The following is a 17,666-nucleotide window of genomic DNA, read 5'->3' as shown; positions in this document are numbered from 1 at the left end:
TATTTGAACCGTGGTCTGGTGCGATTTGCGATCACACTGCGCGTTTGGCGCCTAAGCAGAAGTGAACTGTGCCCTGGATGGCTTGCACCAAATCGCACCCAGACACGGTACAAAGCGATCACACTAGTTAAACGAACCAGGCTTTGAGGGTTAAACGTGCACGGGTGCGGTTTGGTTGGGATAATGTGAGTGCGCCCTTATTTTTAAGAGTGTAGTGAGCTGCCTATCTAGACAGCATTCTCAGGTATTAGACCTGCTCCTGATGTAAAGGTATATGTCTTGGGTATCCAAAGCGGACTGGTTTAAACAGAACATACAAATCTTTGTCAAAGTCATCAACGTTTTATTTTTATTGTCAAACAGAATGTGAGACAGCAGGTTTAGATTTTTCCTCATTTGTAAATATTGTCTTAACAGTACAGTGGGTTTGATGCAAATCTACCAGCATTCTAGGCAAATGTAACCGATAACAGAAGATACAATCCATATTTTATCTAAATGTTAAATGAGCTAGTTTATTTTTTGGACCCAGTAAAAAAAGTGGATTAAAAAAGGCATACACATTGTGTATACACATATCCCAATTTTACACACACATTGTGCAAAGCTGTGTTTTACACTTTTAGAAACACACAGGTATGTGTGTAATGGTGCGAGTATATACACACACACTCAAGTGTTTACAATGGGTCCACGCCGTGTAGTGTACTGAACTCCTGGAAATCCTCTGGAATGGTGTCTGTAAAGAAATATAATGGGGTACGTTTATGTTTACATTGATGTGTAAAGGAAAACACCACAGTTTTTCAATATTTTACTATGTTCTTAACTTAACCTAGACAAATGAATACATACCTATCTTTTTTCAACGCGTACACTTAATCTTTGTACAGCGCGTCGTGAATGTGTTAGCATTTAGCCTAGCCCCATTCATTCCTTAGGATCCAAACAGGGATGAATTTAGAAGCCACCAAACACTTCCATGTTTTCCTAAGTGCGCCATAAAATATATTTTTTTCATTTTTTATCCGCCTAAAAAAATAGTCACGTTTTGGCTTCTAAATTCATCCCTGTTTGGATCCTAAGGAATGAATGGGGCTAGGCTAAATGCTAACACATTAACAACTCGCTGTACAAAGGTTAAGTGCATGCATTAAAAAAGATAGGTATGTATTAATTTGTCTAAGTTGAGTTAAGAACATAGTAAAATATTAAAAACTGTGGTGTTTTCCTTTAAGGCTGGGCTGATACAATCATATATCTCTATTAACTGAAGATCCTTTTATGAATATTGATATCATTTTCAACAGTTCTAGTAATGAATCAGCAGTTTGTATCTGTGATTAGCGCTAGTCTAAAGTAAAGCAGACACAATGGATCTTTCTTACTCCTTTTAGAGTAATTATCAATTATGATATCAAGATGTGATGAATCATATTACATAGATGTTTATGTAACAATATAATGGATGGATATATCCAGAAATATTGTGTGTGGGTATTGTTAGGAAGCTGCAGTGGTGCTTCTTACCATTACAGCGGTATTTCAGGTTGGACCAGATGATGTTCTCCTGAGAGAAGCAGAAGACACCCAATCTTCCACCTCTCATTGTGGTATCAATTGTCACCCCAGAGTCAGCCACCAGCTCTGAGCCCTCATAGAAACGCACCCTTTAAACACACATAATGGTTTATTGGTGAATCATATGACTGATCTGTCTCCATGTTCGGAAACATCAGTCTAAGCATCAACCTTTATGTCCTGATGAACATAAGGAATGACCAACTGATGGGATTTGTTGTGTGTAAAGATTGCTTGTCACCAATTTGTTGATTGAGTTTTGTTTTGCTCACCTGATGTATCCGACCTGTGGGCGGTGCTGAAGATACCAGCGGTATGATACTTTATCTTTCCAGCCAACATTTCTTGGATCTTTCCACAGTAGACGCACCTGATCATTCGTGTCGCCGGTGTGCCAGAGAGAGTTTCTCAAATGCTCACCTGGTCCAGATTTAGATTTCACTGCCTGGGATTTAGACACTTTGTTACTTTCATGCAAGACTCTCAAGAACTTCAAATATCTTGAAATTCAGGTAACAGACCTTTAGCTGAATGCCAGGTTCAGCCACGGCTCTAAAGGGCGTGGCCTGCCAGTACGTCTGCTCGGTTTGCTTCCACATCACCACATAAAAACTGGAGGAGTCCTGGTATCCGAAAATAAAGCCGGCGTAGTCGTCATCAGTCACGGTATTCACGTGGAACGTACCCTCGAAATCGACGCCGCTGAATGCGGTGTAGCCTGATCATCGGAGAGCAATATGGCATTGTTTTTTTTAGAAATAGATCATGTTAGTATATAAGTCATGTAATTAAAAAATAATCCTCTCACCAACAGCAAGGCCTGGGTCACTGTTCATAGTCTGGACAATCTCCATTCCCTTGAGAGAAAGACAAAGAGTTTGTCAGAATTGCTATTACATCACAAATGGGATTTTGTCGGCTAATGATCCGTTACCTGGTTCAGAACCACCCAGTTGGGATCAATCTGAGCATCACCTTCTGGGTCCAGTACGACTGTCTGATAGGCTCTGAAGTCTGTCAATGTGATCTCTGCATTTTCAGGGCAGTTATCAATCCTGTCAATCACTTTGTCCTGGTCAAAGTCTGATTCGCATATATCACCCACTCCATCATCTGGATAGTGGAGAAACGAACAAGATATCTGTAATGTCACCGGCGGCAAACTTTTCTCTTAATGTCTTACGTTTCACGTACGTCTTCACAAAGTTACCATATGATGAAATGAGGGTGAGTAGACGAAACGTGTTACATGTTTTGTAACATCAGGACCAAAGTTCAAAAGCTTTTGTGGTAAGTACTCACCATTGTCGTCCATCTGGTCAGGGTTGGGCACCAATCGACAGTTGTCAGGTCCAGGAGGCAGTGTGTCAGGAATGCCATCATTATCATCATCCTCGTCACATTCGTCTCCCATTCCGTCTTTATCCGAGTCTAACTGAGAGCTGTTTATTACCAACGGGCAGTTGTCCTTGCTATCTTGGTGACCATCACCATCACTTAGGGATGCAAGATATTATATCACAAAGGATTTGAAAATCTAAGTACATTAGGTTTTCAGTCTGCTAATTATTCTTATCAAATTCATGATGTATGAAAAACTGCTGATCCCACGAGCAGTGGCGGCAGGGGTGACTTTTTTTCAAGGGTGCACGATGCGAAGCTCATCAAAACGTATGGAGCCCACCATGTGTGTGGCTCGTCACGTCAAAATATGTGTTTAACGCATCATGTGCGGTGTTGGGGAAAGTTACTTTTAAAATGCATTACAATATTAAGGTACTCCCCAAAAAAGTAACTAATTGGGTTACTTAGTTACTTTTCATGGAAAGTAATGCTTACGTTACTTTTAAGTTACTTTTGCGTTACTTTTTCTTAAATGTCAAGCTCTGGCCTGCCATCTCCGTTTCTGACTCAAACTGTTCCCGCTTGGGCGCACAGAGTGCATAATTCTAGGTTAATATGTTCAGTTTAATTCAATACATTATTTTTAAATTGAATTAATTACACTGAAAAGTAACTTGCATTACTTTTTTTTTAAAAGTACCTCAAATATTAATGTGTACATTTATAAAGTAATGCGTTACTTTACTCGTTACTTCAGAAAAGTAATATTATTACGTAATGCATGTTACTTGTAATGCATTACCCTGGTCATGTGAACCTATGTGCATAACGCGTCACGGCAAAATACGAGCCTGCTGCAGACGCATCGAAGGGCTTTATGATAAAAGAGATGCTGGCATTTGCCAGATGCTCAAATCACGTCTCTTTTATCCTAAACCCTTTCAGCTCGTGTGCAGCAGGCATGTATTTTGAAATGATGCATGATGCACATGCTTCCCATGATGCACCGAACCCATATTTTGACATGATGGAGCCACACACATGACACTCTGAACACATAATATGTGGAAGTCACCGGCGCCACTGCTCAAGAGAATTTGTTCGTATTTTACGAGTTGGCTAATTTTATATCAATGTATATGAAGTGAATTGTACAAAAACATGATTATCAAAAAACAATAACAAAACCCCACCCCTAACTCCGCCCCTAACCACAAATGCACAGGAGCAAAACCAAAGTGGTCGTACAAATTAATACGAATTAGCCATCTCATAAAATATGTACGAATTGCCATGAGATAGTGTTGGAAAACTGATATACACTTATATACATTTACTACTGATGTAATCTTATTGCACTGGCTAATTTTATGCATACATTCTACATACAGAAATATATGAATCTGAATCACTTGTCGCAGTGTCGGTTCTTACTTATGGATTATTTTTTTGTAGTGTCATACCTGTCTTGATTTGTGTCACAAGAGTCTCCAACAAGGTCATTGTCAATATCAGACTAGGAAGAAAATCGAATACAAACATTATTTTATGGTAGTCATAATTTCTGGGATATTTGATTGTATGCTGACTGAAAATACCTGGTTTGGATTTGGGATATCTGGACAGCTATCGCATGCATCTCCCACTCCGTCCCCATCACGATCCAGCTGATCACGATTTTTCACTAGCTGGCAGTTATCCAGAATGTTTCTTATCCCTAACATTAAGAAACGGCGTTAAAAATGGGGATGACTCAGCAGCAGAAAGACAAAAGGAGAAATCTTTTGTCAGAATTAATTAGTTTGTGTATGCAATCCGTTACCGTCTCCATCCATGTCGTCGTCACATGCATCTCCGAGGCCATCCGAGTCTGTGTCTCTCTGGTCAGGGTTATCCACTCTGATGCAGTTATCACATGCGTCTCCATGACTATCTTTATCCTCATTCTTCTGATCTATATTTGGCGTCAACCAGCAGTTATCCTAAAATCCATGCACATCAAAAGCATATTAATTCTTTAATCTCTGACTCGAGACCAGCCATAGAAACACAAGAGGAAAGAAATTGTTTGAGATATGCCACCAGTGATGCCATTTATGTGTGTGTTTACCTGCTCATTGAGTATTTTATCACCATCTGCATCTGGGTCACATGCATCACCTTTACCATCGCCATCTGCGTCCTCTTGTCCCGAGTTTGGAACGCTTACACAGTTATCCTGGTTGTAAAGACACATTATAAATCAGTTGTCCTTCAAGTAGGTATCGACTGCATTGTTGCTATAGTTACCTTTCTGCAGGTTGGGTCTCGGCAGCGCAGCTTCTCGTCAGGGTAGCCGTCGATGTCGGTGTCTTTTCCACAAAGGAAACCGTTTCCAGCCCACCCAATGCCACACTAATTCAAACACATTTTGCATTTACCTTTCAGCATGATATTTTATCTTTTAGTTTGTGTGCTTTAAAAGTGGCCTACCTGACATGTGATGGTCCCATCTCTCTCCTCATTGCACTGAGCGTTGGGATCGCAAGGGTTATTCAGGCGGTTGCCGCAGTTTTTTTCTGGCCTACAACCTTTGTTCTGGTCACCTGTGAAACCGGTCTTACATCTGCCACATTGATACGATCCCTGCACACAAATACATTACACACATGTTAACATGCTTTGCATGTTTTCCTGACATATACAAAAAGATCTCTTAGCATCACAAAATTATGTAGATTTCAATTCTCACCACAGAATTCGTACAAATGGAATTGGCAGTGCAGCCTCCATTATCTGGACCTTTACACTCGTCGATATCATCACACACCTACAACAAAAAACATAAGAGATTGAGAGATTTATACTTTTTGCGCTCTAGACACGTGTGTTGCTTTGAGCATCACACTTATTGCATTGCATGATGTTTCTATTTTACAAATTTAACGTATTTGCATGCACAAGAGATTCAAAATGTGAACCGCCCCTGCTGTCTCAATTTCTTTTTGACAATAAAAAAGATTTTGATGACGTTTAATTCAGATTGAATATTGTTGATGTCACAAAACTATGCATGGCGTTGCAATCATAACCAGTACACAATGTGGTTTTGATGGTAGATCAACTACGTGGCTTAAGACAATTCATTGCATTGGGAAAAGTTCATCTGAGTTAAATGAAAGAGCCTTAAAGGGATAGTTCACTCAAAAATGAAAATAATGTCATTAATGACTACCCTCATGTCGTTCCAAACTCGTAAGACCTTCGTTCATCTTCGGAAACACAGTTTAAGATGTTTTATATTTAGTCTGAGAGCTTGTTGACCCTTCATTGAAAATCTACGTACGGTATACTGTCCATGTCCATAAATGTAATAAAAACATCATCAAATAAGTCAATTTGACATCGGTGGGTCAGTTAGAATGTGTTGAAGCATTGACAATACATTTTGGTCAAAAAAAAGTCTTCTCATCTAGGTCTGTTGTGAAGCGCATGTGTGAGACTAAAGTCACGTGACTGGAGGATGACGTGTTATCCCCAGACATGTTTGCAAAGTTTTTCTTTTCAAACTTACAGCGTGCGTCTCCCTCAGGCGCACCATATAACACGTCAGCCGTGTCGTACGTCATCTGAAGTCATGTGACTATAGTCTCGCGCATGCACTTCACAACAGACACAGAAGACAAGACAATGCTGAAAAAAGTCGTAATTTTTTTATTTATGGAGGTCGGAGGTCTTACGAGTTTGAACCAACATGAGGGTGAGTCATTAATGACATTTATTTTCATTTTTGGGTGAACTATCCCTTTAAGCCCTCAATGACATACCTGCTTATGTGTTTGTGCAAAGGCCACACCTACACCTTCCACTGGTTTGCCAGAAAATCCCCGCGGGCAGGCTTCACAGCGAAACCCTGGGGCCATGTTTACACACCTCACACCAGGGAAACAAGGGTTAAACTGGCACTGCAACAGATACACAAATGCTTTCAGTGGCATTCATTCATTTATACAGGATTTTGTAGGAATTTTTTAAAGGAACCATAAACTTTCATAAAATGCATATGCATCCTTATGCATTATTTTTTTTCATACAATTTTTCATTTATTAAATCAAGATCTCCCCCGTTCTTGAATAGCAGCCTTTTGGCAAAGCCTGCATTAGATTTTGATAAATATCAGAAAGTTTTGTGAGTTTAAAACATTTTGCTTTAGCCGCGAAGTTCAAGGAAAATAGTTTTTCTCATGATTATAAACCCTAACAAATAACAAACGTGATCAATGTACCTCATCAACGTCGTCACAGCTATATCCATCCCCTGTGTAACCATCGGGGCATGGTCCGCACTCCACCCCATTTTCTGTTTCTAAGCACATGTCATCACGGAAACACATTCCAGGAGTGCACTTTGGTTTTGGTAGCACCTCATCTGTTCCACCCAAACCTGGAAATTAACGAATTATAAGCTGCATGTGTTGGTCGGAGGTATTCATGAGTAAACGCATCATGTTTGCCCCCTTTTTTAAAATCAGCTTAAGATTTAGAGTTTATTTTTGGCTCATTCGTGTCATAGTCAACTGTTGATATCTTCATGGACCTGAATTTCTTGCTTCTTTCATATCACTTAGATTAATCGTTTGAGTTGTCATTTTAATCATAAACCCCATTCACACAGCACTTTGGTCCAGAAAATTTCTGTAAAATTGGCAGAGAGGCTTCTGTGTGAACACAAACACGTCACGTAAATGTTCTGGGATCGCTCCCGTAAAGAGGACTTGGTAACATTGCCATAACATTTACAGAACACATCATTTGTGAACAAGAGGCAGAAACTTTTTGACCTTTTGTTTTTCAAAAGTCATTGGCAGTGTGAATAAACCAAAAATCAAACAATCCCAGACAAATCCCGGACGCACTTTCCGTGTAATTTCCGTAATCTCAGTGTGAAAATTGCTGTAGTAACGGTCAATAAAGCTAGTCGTTATTGTTTACCTACCCTAGTGACACCCTAATCAGTCCTTCCAGTTTTTTTTTGTGATTGTTGCGGGCAAAAATCCTTGATGCGGTGGAATATGAGGGATATTTATGCAATTTTATGCGATGAAATTGCGGGAACTTGCAAAAATTGCGGGAAAAACTGTTTGCAGCTTCAATGATGTTCACGTCACACAATCACGTAACTTCATAACGTTCCCATGGGAACTGGGGATATGGCTGCGCTTGTGTAAAGTAAATACAAAAATGTTTTACTTTCTGCTAAGATATATGTGATTTGTGCTACAAAAATGCGGGGATTATGAAATCATGCAAGCCCTGCATATTTTGCACGCGGAAATCTGCAATTTTTGCTGCGAAAGTGTGGCGTATTTAAAAAAATGTGGCCACTGCATAAAAATGCAAACTTTGGCTGAATATGCATTGTTGAATCGCATAATCGCGTTTTTCTGGAGGGACTGCCTAACCTAAACATTAAGAAGCAATGAAGTTTTAAAGGGCGGGGTGCACGATCTCTGACATGCCCCTTACTGCTGATTGGCAAGAAGGGTGTTTTGGTACTCAGCCTGACTCCCTTTTCCAAAGCGTTTCTCAAACGTGCACCCCGCCTTTAATGATTAATAACAAATTGAAAAGAAACAATACAGCAAAGTCCCAAATGGCAGAAAGATAAATGTGGTGCAGGCATAGTAAACTTTCTATTGAAAATACATTAGATTAAAAGTTGCGCTGAATGGTGTGATAAAAAGAGATAAGTCAAGTCCATGAACACCAATGAAAAGATGTCAATTTCATGACTATATCACAAACTGATGTGGGACACGGTAGGTTGTTTGTATCTTAAAATATTGCACATGCATTTTATAATTTGGCTTGTCTTACCACAGGCCTGGCACTCAGAGATTGTGTTTCTCAGAAAAGACGTCTCCTTCACCTGTAAACACATGCACATAAACACATGAAAGGACTAGCCTATTTAAAAAATTGGAAATGAAGAATATTAAACAAAGAATATTTTACCTGCTGAATGAGAACATCTTTTAGCTCATTTATGACCTTTGTCAGCTCCAGCATTTGGGTTGTAAGCTGTTTAGTGTTTAGCCCTAAGTAAACAGAAAACCATAGAAGAAACAAGCATTGCCTTGCACTGCCTGATCATGAATCCTCTTATTTATTAAAAAAGTGCATTTGTGTTCCTGTAGCTCAAATGGTAAAATATTGCATTGGCAAAGCAAAGGTCATGAGTTCGATCAGGGAACATGCATACTGATGCATTCAGTAATGAATGCTAACTCGCTTTTGTTGAACCATCTGTGAAATGCAAAATATACTTTATTTTTATCTCTATTTGTGTTTCACAAAAGAAAAGTCAAGCTGATTCCAGTAACTGATGACCGAATTGTCCTGTTAAATAATATACTACGTGTTAGGCTAATCTTTCTCATTTCCATTAATGTTATTTATTATTGGCTAGCTTGGATGAACTACTTGTTGTGATTGTCTTTATTATTACAGTTTTAACTTAATTGTTACCTAAAGTCTGTACGGAGTCGCTCTGATGGGTGTGGCAATCCTGCAGTGATGCAACATTTTCCACTGAATCGCCATATGCCAGTTTAAGCTCCTCCAGCTCCTCCTGCCCATCAAAACACAGAAACCACAGTGGTCCGTTTATTACCGGCACGTGAAGCAAACCGACAGCACGTGCGTAACTAATAAACGTTGTATACTTGCGCTTTCCCCTGCATAGTTTTCAGCTCCACTCCCTGGTCATCGTTTAGACCATTAAACACAGCCGGTAAATCTCTCAGGGTCTCCACCAGTCTGCAGTCCAGGTGTATCTCCACACCAGGCACAGGTAACACTCCCTGGCCCTGTGGAAATGCCCCCGGTCCGCCAACTTCCAGTCCTTTCAAATGAAAGAGCAAGCGGTGCTTCTCCCCGTCAGCCAGTTTTAGATTGTTAAAGGTGACAGTACTCATCCTGCCATCTCTGCGAAGATATCGTAAGCTAGCTACAGAGGGACACAAATGGGTCAGTGACAAAAACGGTTTGGCAAAATGAAAAATCTTTTTAAAAACTTGTTTTAAAAGGATGCATCAGGTTTATTTCAATGCACATAGTGTATTTATGTAAATTTAATGCAATAAAAAATTACATTTACACCATTTTTATGAAAGTTAAGACTGAATGGACCTGAAAATGTCAAATGGTGTAACCGCCAATTGTGCTGAAGAATGAGAAATATTAAATATTTTATCCACCTTGATGGCATGTAAGCGTAATCATAAAAAAATCTTTTAAAATATCATTTTATTAGTTATTTCTAAATGTAAATTTTAATGCATTTTTGTAATATTTGTCCTGACATACATTTCTAAATAACCTTTGACAAATTATGAAAAAAAATCGTATTACACTAAACTAGTTGATTATATTTTATTCCACATTTTTTATGAATATATTTATATTTTCATTTAAAAAAATATTAGTTACACCAATTGACACAGACCGGTTACACCACATTGACATTTTTGCAATTATCCCCCAAATATTCTTTCAAAATAAAATAAAACCAGAAATTTTAGACATTTTACCCTTTTACATTTAATTGAACCATACCGACACAAAATAATAAACGTCACATCATTGACCCAAATATTAAACCAAAATGTTTTCACTGTTACATCTTTATTTATATTTACACTATTTTACAACATATTCAATAACGTATTTTAAGTTTGATTTAATTTACACTACACTCTTAGAAAAAAGGTAGAGAAGTTGTCACTAGGGTGGTACCCTTTAAAAACTATATTTATTATTCCTCAAAGGTACATATTGTTACCGTATCTGTTACAGCTTTTGTGCCATTTTCTCTGAGAGTTTACAGTATAAATAAAGTGCAATTACTGGAGTTATAATTAATAACTTTGACAACACATTTATTTGACTTAAATCATTAAAGTTAACATGAAATTAAAACAAACCATATTTACCTAAAGGGCACTCACTTTTACAAGATGTACACTGTTAGAAATTTCTGTAGAAATTACAGTTTTACTTACATCTGTTTGACAGTAACTTACTGTAGATTTAAATGAATGTTATTTATTGGCAATAAACATATTATTATGGCAATAGTTTGTTAAAAGTTAAATGAACAATAAACATTAACAAGTCTTTATCTTTACAGTATAAAACTATAAAATGACAGCTTTGTGCAAAGCATGCTGGGAACCAAAATCTGAAGGAATAAACGGAAAAAGGTTGATGAGGTGCTTTGCATGAGGCTGTTATTTTATAGCTTTATTCTGTAAAAATAAAGACTTGTTAATATTTAATGTTTATTTAACTTTGAACAATCTGTTGCCAGTAAATAACATACATTTTTATCTACAGTAAGTTACTGGCAAACAGATGAATAACTACAGCAGATTTTTTACAGCGATACATATGCCAGAATATGTTTGTGAAGTTTCATTATAAAATACTATTGCCCCTTTTGGGTTGGAACAAAAACCTGCTGTTTTGTGCCTGTACCTTTAAAGGGACACTTCACCTTTTTTTGAAAATATGCTCATTTTCCAGCTCCCCAGAGTTAAGCATTTGATTTTTTACCGTTTTGGAATTTTTTCAGCTGATCTTCGGGTCTGGTGGTACAACTTTTAGCATAGCTTAGCATAATCCATTAAATCTGATTAGACCATTAGCATTGCGCAAAAAAAATAACCAAAGAGTTTCAATATCTTTCCTATTTTAAACTTGACTCTTCTGTAGTTATATCGTGTACAAAGACAGATGGAAAATTAAAGTTGTGATTTTCTTGGCCAATATGGCTAGGAACTATGCTCTCATTCTGGCGTAATAATCAAGGACTTTGCTGCCGTAACATGGCTGCAGGAGGCGCAATGATATTATGCAGTGCCCGAAAATAGTCCCCTTGATAACTTTCAATAGCAGTTTTAAATAGGAAAAATATTGAAACTCTTTGGTTATTTTAGAATGCAATGCTAATGGTCTAATCTGTGGATTCAATGGATTGTGCTAAGCTATGCTAAAAGTGTTACCGCCAGACCCGGAGATCAGCTGAATGGATCTTAAAACAGTAAGAAAGAAATGTTTAACTCTTAAATTAGCATATTATCAAAAAAGTGGAGTGTTTTTTTCTTTAAATGCAAATCTCCTGACTCCCTTACTAAAAGAGATAGTGAGCGCTTTCAGTTAAAATAGATCTGATTCCTGTGAATACAGACTGAGACTATAATATCTCGCTATTGAGACATGGCGGACAGCATACAACTTGCTGATTGTGGAAACTATGGTAATTCAGGACTGTCAGTCGGTTGCTGGGGGCGGAGCTTTGTCAGTATGACATCACATTAATAAGAGAATCAAAACAGCATGTCTTATGAGACTGTTTTGTTTTAATGGGGATTAAAAAAGGATTGGGTGGATTTTTCCATTGGAGGGTGGTTGTGTGCCAACACACATTTATGTCCAAACACCTTGTAAAAGTGGATTTTGTATAATAGGCGCCAGTTCTAGGTTACATTATAATCAATTCATAAGTGCAGAAGAAAGCTTCCCTTTACATTAAAAAGTCTTGTCAAAAACGTTCATACCTTTATTGAGTTTTCCCATCACAGTAAACTCAAAGTACTTGCTGTTGTCTCGCGGATTATATAGGCTGAATATGGATGTTCCGGTTCTGGGTTGAAGTCGGAACGTTGTGAGAATAAAGAGCTCTGTTACTCCGTGCTCTGCCAAACCCCCGTGCAGGAGATCTGGCAGACAGTCCGGCGAAGTTAAGAGGTTATAAACTGCGAAAGGAAACATTAATAAGGTTATATAAGTGTGATACAACGGGTTATTCAAACACAAAACATCCCGCTCACAAACATAAAGTTGTTCTTTATGCTAATGCATGCTGGGAATGTTGCCCAAGTCTTTTTAGGTTGATGTCATTCTGTTAAATACTGTCGCTGTTCATGTAGCCAGTTGCATATGAGTTTAATACTCTGTGAAGTTTCAAAAAAGTAAACCGCTAGACTGTCCATTTGGTTGGTGTAATATTGGTGTTTGTGGCAGCAAAGACATGAATGATGTTTAATGTTTGTTCTGTTGGGTTCAGAACAAAGTAACAGCTCTTGAATTTCAGATTAAAATCTTGAGCTCTGAACAGAAACACGTTATAGATGATGGAATCGAAATTGACATTAACAGGGATCGAATTGGATCTTCATTAAAGGTTTAAGTGGAAAACTTCATGAAAACCAGGTGAAAATGTCACTATCGGATGTCAAATACAGATGTGGGTTGTTATGGTGATGGCGGCCTGCCATTGGCTGAGCAGGCAAATATTACGGCATAAAAACGATTACAGTAATACCGTAATGACATCTTTCCTATAGTTTAACAGCAAGAGATGACCAGACTTATTTTCATGCCTCGGCAATCAGTAAAATAATTGAAAACTAAAATGAAATATTCTCAAAATCCAAGGTTCTGGTTGGAAAAATTCTAGGAAGCTCAACAAGAGCAAACAGTTTCATTTCCAGGCCACTAAACCGCTATTCCATCTTCTCTTTGTTTCACATTACGTGCACTTTTTCTTCCTGACGTTTTGTGATAAAAGAAGTCAGATTTGGCTGCTTTTTTTCTTGATTAAATGCATACGCCGGTTTACAAATGATGTGCTGAAATGTTTAGATGCAGAATCTGATTGCCAACATATGTGTTTGGGTTTTATTTATTATTTGTCACCGTAATGTTTAAACATGCACTGACAAACAGCTTCAAATAAATGTTGTATTGGTGAGCCTGTCTGTTTGTTTTCAGAAAGACATTATGATTTCTGTAGCCATGAATTAACAAAGATTAACACACACACATCTGTCTCTTTCGCCAGTAACAAAACAAAATTGAACCCTGATGTGTTGTGATAAACACATCCACATTGCAGGCATAGACAAATTAAGACACAAATGGAATGGAAAGAAATGAAAATGTGGCATACAGAGAAGGAGAAACAAAGACACTTAAAAAAAGAGAGAGAGAAATGAAGAAATCAGGCGCTGACATTTACAGCTCAACGTGAGATTTTACGAGTCGGATGAAGAAAGCAAATAAGTTACAAGAATGCTACTAAAGTTTAATCACAAATACTTAAAAAAGTTCAATCGGGTGATTTAACCAAACTTGCTTTTAAAATGCAATATTACTTCTCGTACTCACCGGTTGATTCTGCGTTGGCCGAGCTGAGACTCAAGATGAAAGAAACGGCCGTGAGGAGATGCAATATGCCAGACATCTTTGACCACAACCTTCTGCCTACCTACAGAAGGACTGTGTGTGTATGTGAACTAATCTTTGATCCCTATGTCTCTTCAGCCAATGTCTGTTTTTTTAGAGTATGAATGTGTATTTGTAAGTGGCTAGATCAGTAAAAGTGATTGAACTTTCAAGAGCTCAGTGAAAGAGTGTGTTGGTTTGAGGGACAGGAGAAAAGAAGTAGTCCTGAGTGCTTTTGAGCTTTAATGATGTGTGTGTGTTGGGCTGAGGTAACAGGCTGTCTATCAACTTACAGCAGCTGTGGTGGGCGGGGTTATGAGTCTAACAGACGCCTCCATGCTGTGTGGGCGGGGCTGAAAGCGGTGCCGTAAAAACGGCAGGGCCAGGCTAACGTTTGAACTCTTATTGGTACCTTTTTATGAGCTTCCATTTGTTCCACATCCTCGTCCTACTTTCCATCCATCCGTCATTACTTTCTCATGTTGTCACACATTTTCTTGTCATTTTTATTGACAGGTGCTATTAAAATGTCTGCTGAGGTGGGCAATTGTTTGAAGATAACTGGACGGACTTGTTAAGGTTCCATAAATGTCTGTTTCGTGTTCAAGGGATCGCCTAAAAATATATACTAATCTGGGATTCACATCCATGTTTAACATTATATTAATGAAACAAAATCAATTTTAAGTACTTAAAATTATGCAGAGCAACTTAAAAAAGTGAGTACAATAGAGTGATTTGTCTTAGATCAAATGTGACGTTTTTTAACACAATGACAGTTCAATAACTTTTAAATAGGATATAGAAACAAAATACATGTCACTGTTGTTCATAATTAATCATAAGAAAATCCAATAACATTACACTGAAAGAGTGAAATATCTAAAGGCCAGAGGATCACTATGACTTGAAGTGGAGCCTGATTTAATTGAATCTAGCTGGCAACAACCCAGAACATGTGCCAACCTTATATCAATGCTCTGGCACCCCACAAAAAACATTCATGACACCATTCAGAGTTTCTCGCACAAAATGTGTTAGTTAAGGTGGTAGGGTTGGGGTGGGCGGGGCCGTGGGTGTGGCAATCAAAGGGTGTATGCGTCATGATGAAAATGAAAATATTTTTATTAAAAACACTCAAATAAAACTTAATTTTGAAGAAATTATGACAGAAAATGAACACATACTAGATTATTAATGAATTAAATGTTTTAAACAGATACCTCTAACGGGAATAACTGCATGATGAAGTGAAAGGGTTAATAAACACAAATTGAAGCAGATGTTGTAGGCCATTTGTGCAGTGAATTATTATTTTTTTCGGACAACCTAGTTAAGGTGGTAGAGTTTCCCAGCTTAGGCGGGCCGCCTCAACTGCAATGTGCTGCGGGAAACCCTGCCATTACATCTTAATATCAATGCTCTGGCTACTCCCCCCCCCAAAAAAAAAACATTCATGAGACCATTACATCTTTATAGCAACGCACCCCCCCAAAAAAACATTCATGACACCATTACAACTTTATATCAACGCTCTGGCAACCCCCCCAAAAAAACCAATTCATGACACCATTACAACATCAACTTTATATCAACGCTCTGGCAACCACCCAAAAAACAATTCATGACACCATTACAACTTTATATCAACACTCTGGCAACCCCCCCCCAAAAAAACTATTCATGACACCATTACAACTTCAACTTAATATCAACGCTCTGGCAACCCCCCCAAAAAAATTATTCATGACACCATTACAACTTTATATCAACGCTCTGGCAACCCCCCCAAAAAAACTATTCATGACACCATTACAACTTCAACTTAATATCAACGCTCTGGCAACCCCCCCAAAAAAACTATTCATGACACCATTACAACTTTATATCAACACTCTGGCAACCCCCCCCAAAAAAACCCTTTCATGACACCATTACAACTTTATATAACAGCGCTTTGGCAACCCCTCCCCCCCAAAAAAAAAACACAATCTTGGCACCATTTCAACTTGAAGCAACGCTCTGGCAACCCCCCCCCCAAAAAAAAATACATTTGTGACATCATTACATCTATATATCAATGCTCTACCCCCCCCCCCCAAAAAAAAAAAAAAACATGACACCATTTTAACTTTAAAGCAACGCTCTGCCAACCCCCCTCCCCAAAAAAAAAAAAATGACACCATTACAACTTTATAACAATGCTCTGGCAACCCTCCCCCCAAAAAAAATCTATTCATGACACCATTTCAACTTTATATCAACGCTCTGGCAAACCCCCCCAAAAAAACAGTGATGGCACCATTTCAACTTAAAGCAACGCTCTGGCAACCCCCACCCCTAAAAAAATACATTTGTGACATCATTACATCTTTATATCAATGCTCTGCCACCCCCCCCCCCACACACAAAAAAACATTATTGACACCATTTAAACTTTAAAGCAATGCCCTGGCAACCCCCCCTCCAAAAAAAAACATTCATGACACCATTACAACTTTATAACAATGCTCTGGCAACCCTCCCCCCCAAAAAAAATCCATTCATGACACCATTACAACTTTATATCAACGCTCTGGCAACCCCCCCCAAAAAAACAGTGATGGCACCATTTCAACTTAAAGCAACGCTCTGGCAACCCCCACCCCTAAAAAAATACATTTGTGACATCATTACATCTTTATATCAACGCTCTGCCACCCCCCCCCCCACACAAAAAAACATTATTGACACCATTTAAACTTTAAAGCAATGCCCTGGCAACCCTCCCCCCCCCCAAAAAAAACTGCTTGACACAATATTAACTTTCTTGCAACGCTCTGACAACCCTCCCCCCCCAAAAAAAACGTTTCATGACACCATTACAACTACATTGCAACCCCCTTTAAAATAATAAATTTGTGACATCATTACATCTTTATATTAACGCTCTGCCACCCCCCCCCCCAAAAAAAAAAAACCCCATCAATGACACCATTTCGACTTTAAAGCAATGCTCTGGCAACCCCCCCCCCCGCCCCCCCGCCAAAAAAACTGCTTGACACCATAATAACTTTCTAGCAACGCTCTGGCAACCATCTACAACACCTTAACCTCATGGCAGTTAGTTTCACATTAAATAGCACAATTCTTATTTATTACGGTAAATTAAAAATGTATTACGTAAATAGAAGTTTAATTTAGCTTCAAAGCAACTTTACAGGAAACAAACACAATTGTTTTCTTCGTATTTGTGTTTCAAAGACAAAAATTAAGGAATCCATTGACAATCACCACTATGGCAAAGGTCCAGTAAATGACTCATGGTGGTCAGTTTCATTATTAACAGACTGATTCTTATACTCATATTCACTCTGCTGATTGGTCCATCGACCTGACCATTGACCAACCATGTGATGGTGTGGTGAGTGACATAATCCCACATCCCAATCTACAAACACAGCTCTGTGTGTGTTAAGAGACAAAATTACAGT

At 38.4% G+C, this 17,666-nt stretch overlaps 2 protein-coding genes across 2 annotated transcripts in view; one reads left to right on the top strand and one right to left on the bottom strand.

Moving 5' to 3' along the window:
• haus1 (HAUS augmin-like complex, subunit 1) overlaps positions 1-17,666 on the top strand; it is a 50,171-nt gene that overhangs the window by 1,413 nt on the left and 31,092 nt on the right. The gene's annotated exons all lie outside the window — the stretch shown is intronic.
• thbs4b (thrombospondin 4b) lies at positions 323-14,452 on the bottom strand. The gene is made up of 22 exons (XM_065243727.2): positions 14,137-14,452; positions 12,525-12,722; positions 9,630-9,913; positions 9,433-9,535; positions 8,920-9,002; positions 8,782-8,833; positions 7,191-7,348; positions 6,732-6,869; positions 5,657-5,734; positions 5,398-5,550; positions 5,215-5,319; positions 5,036-5,143; positions 4,748-4,907; positions 4,524-4,642; positions 4,389-4,441; positions 2,884-3,077; positions 2,516-2,694; positions 2,390-2,438; positions 2,103-2,299; positions 1,854-2,026; positions 1,531-1,670; positions 323-739 (listed from the first exon to the last, which is right to left on the bottom strand). Exons 1-22 carry the CDS (start codon positions 14,210-14,212, stop codon positions 681-683), a joined length of 2,859 nt encoding a protein of 952 aa, XP_065099799.1. The 5' UTR covers positions 14,213-14,452; the 3' UTR covers positions 323-680.

This window comes from Paramisgurnus dabryanus, chromosome 18 (genome assembly GCF_030506205.2).
Source record: "Paramisgurnus dabryanus chromosome 18, PD_genome_1.1, whole genome shotgun sequence".
Classification (NCBI taxonomy): domain Eukaryota; kingdom Metazoa; phylum Chordata; class Actinopteri; order Cypriniformes; family Cobitidae; genus Paramisgurnus; species Paramisgurnus dabryanus.
Note: the sequence above shows the minus strand (reverse complement) of the source record. Positions and strands in the feature narration are given on the sequence as shown.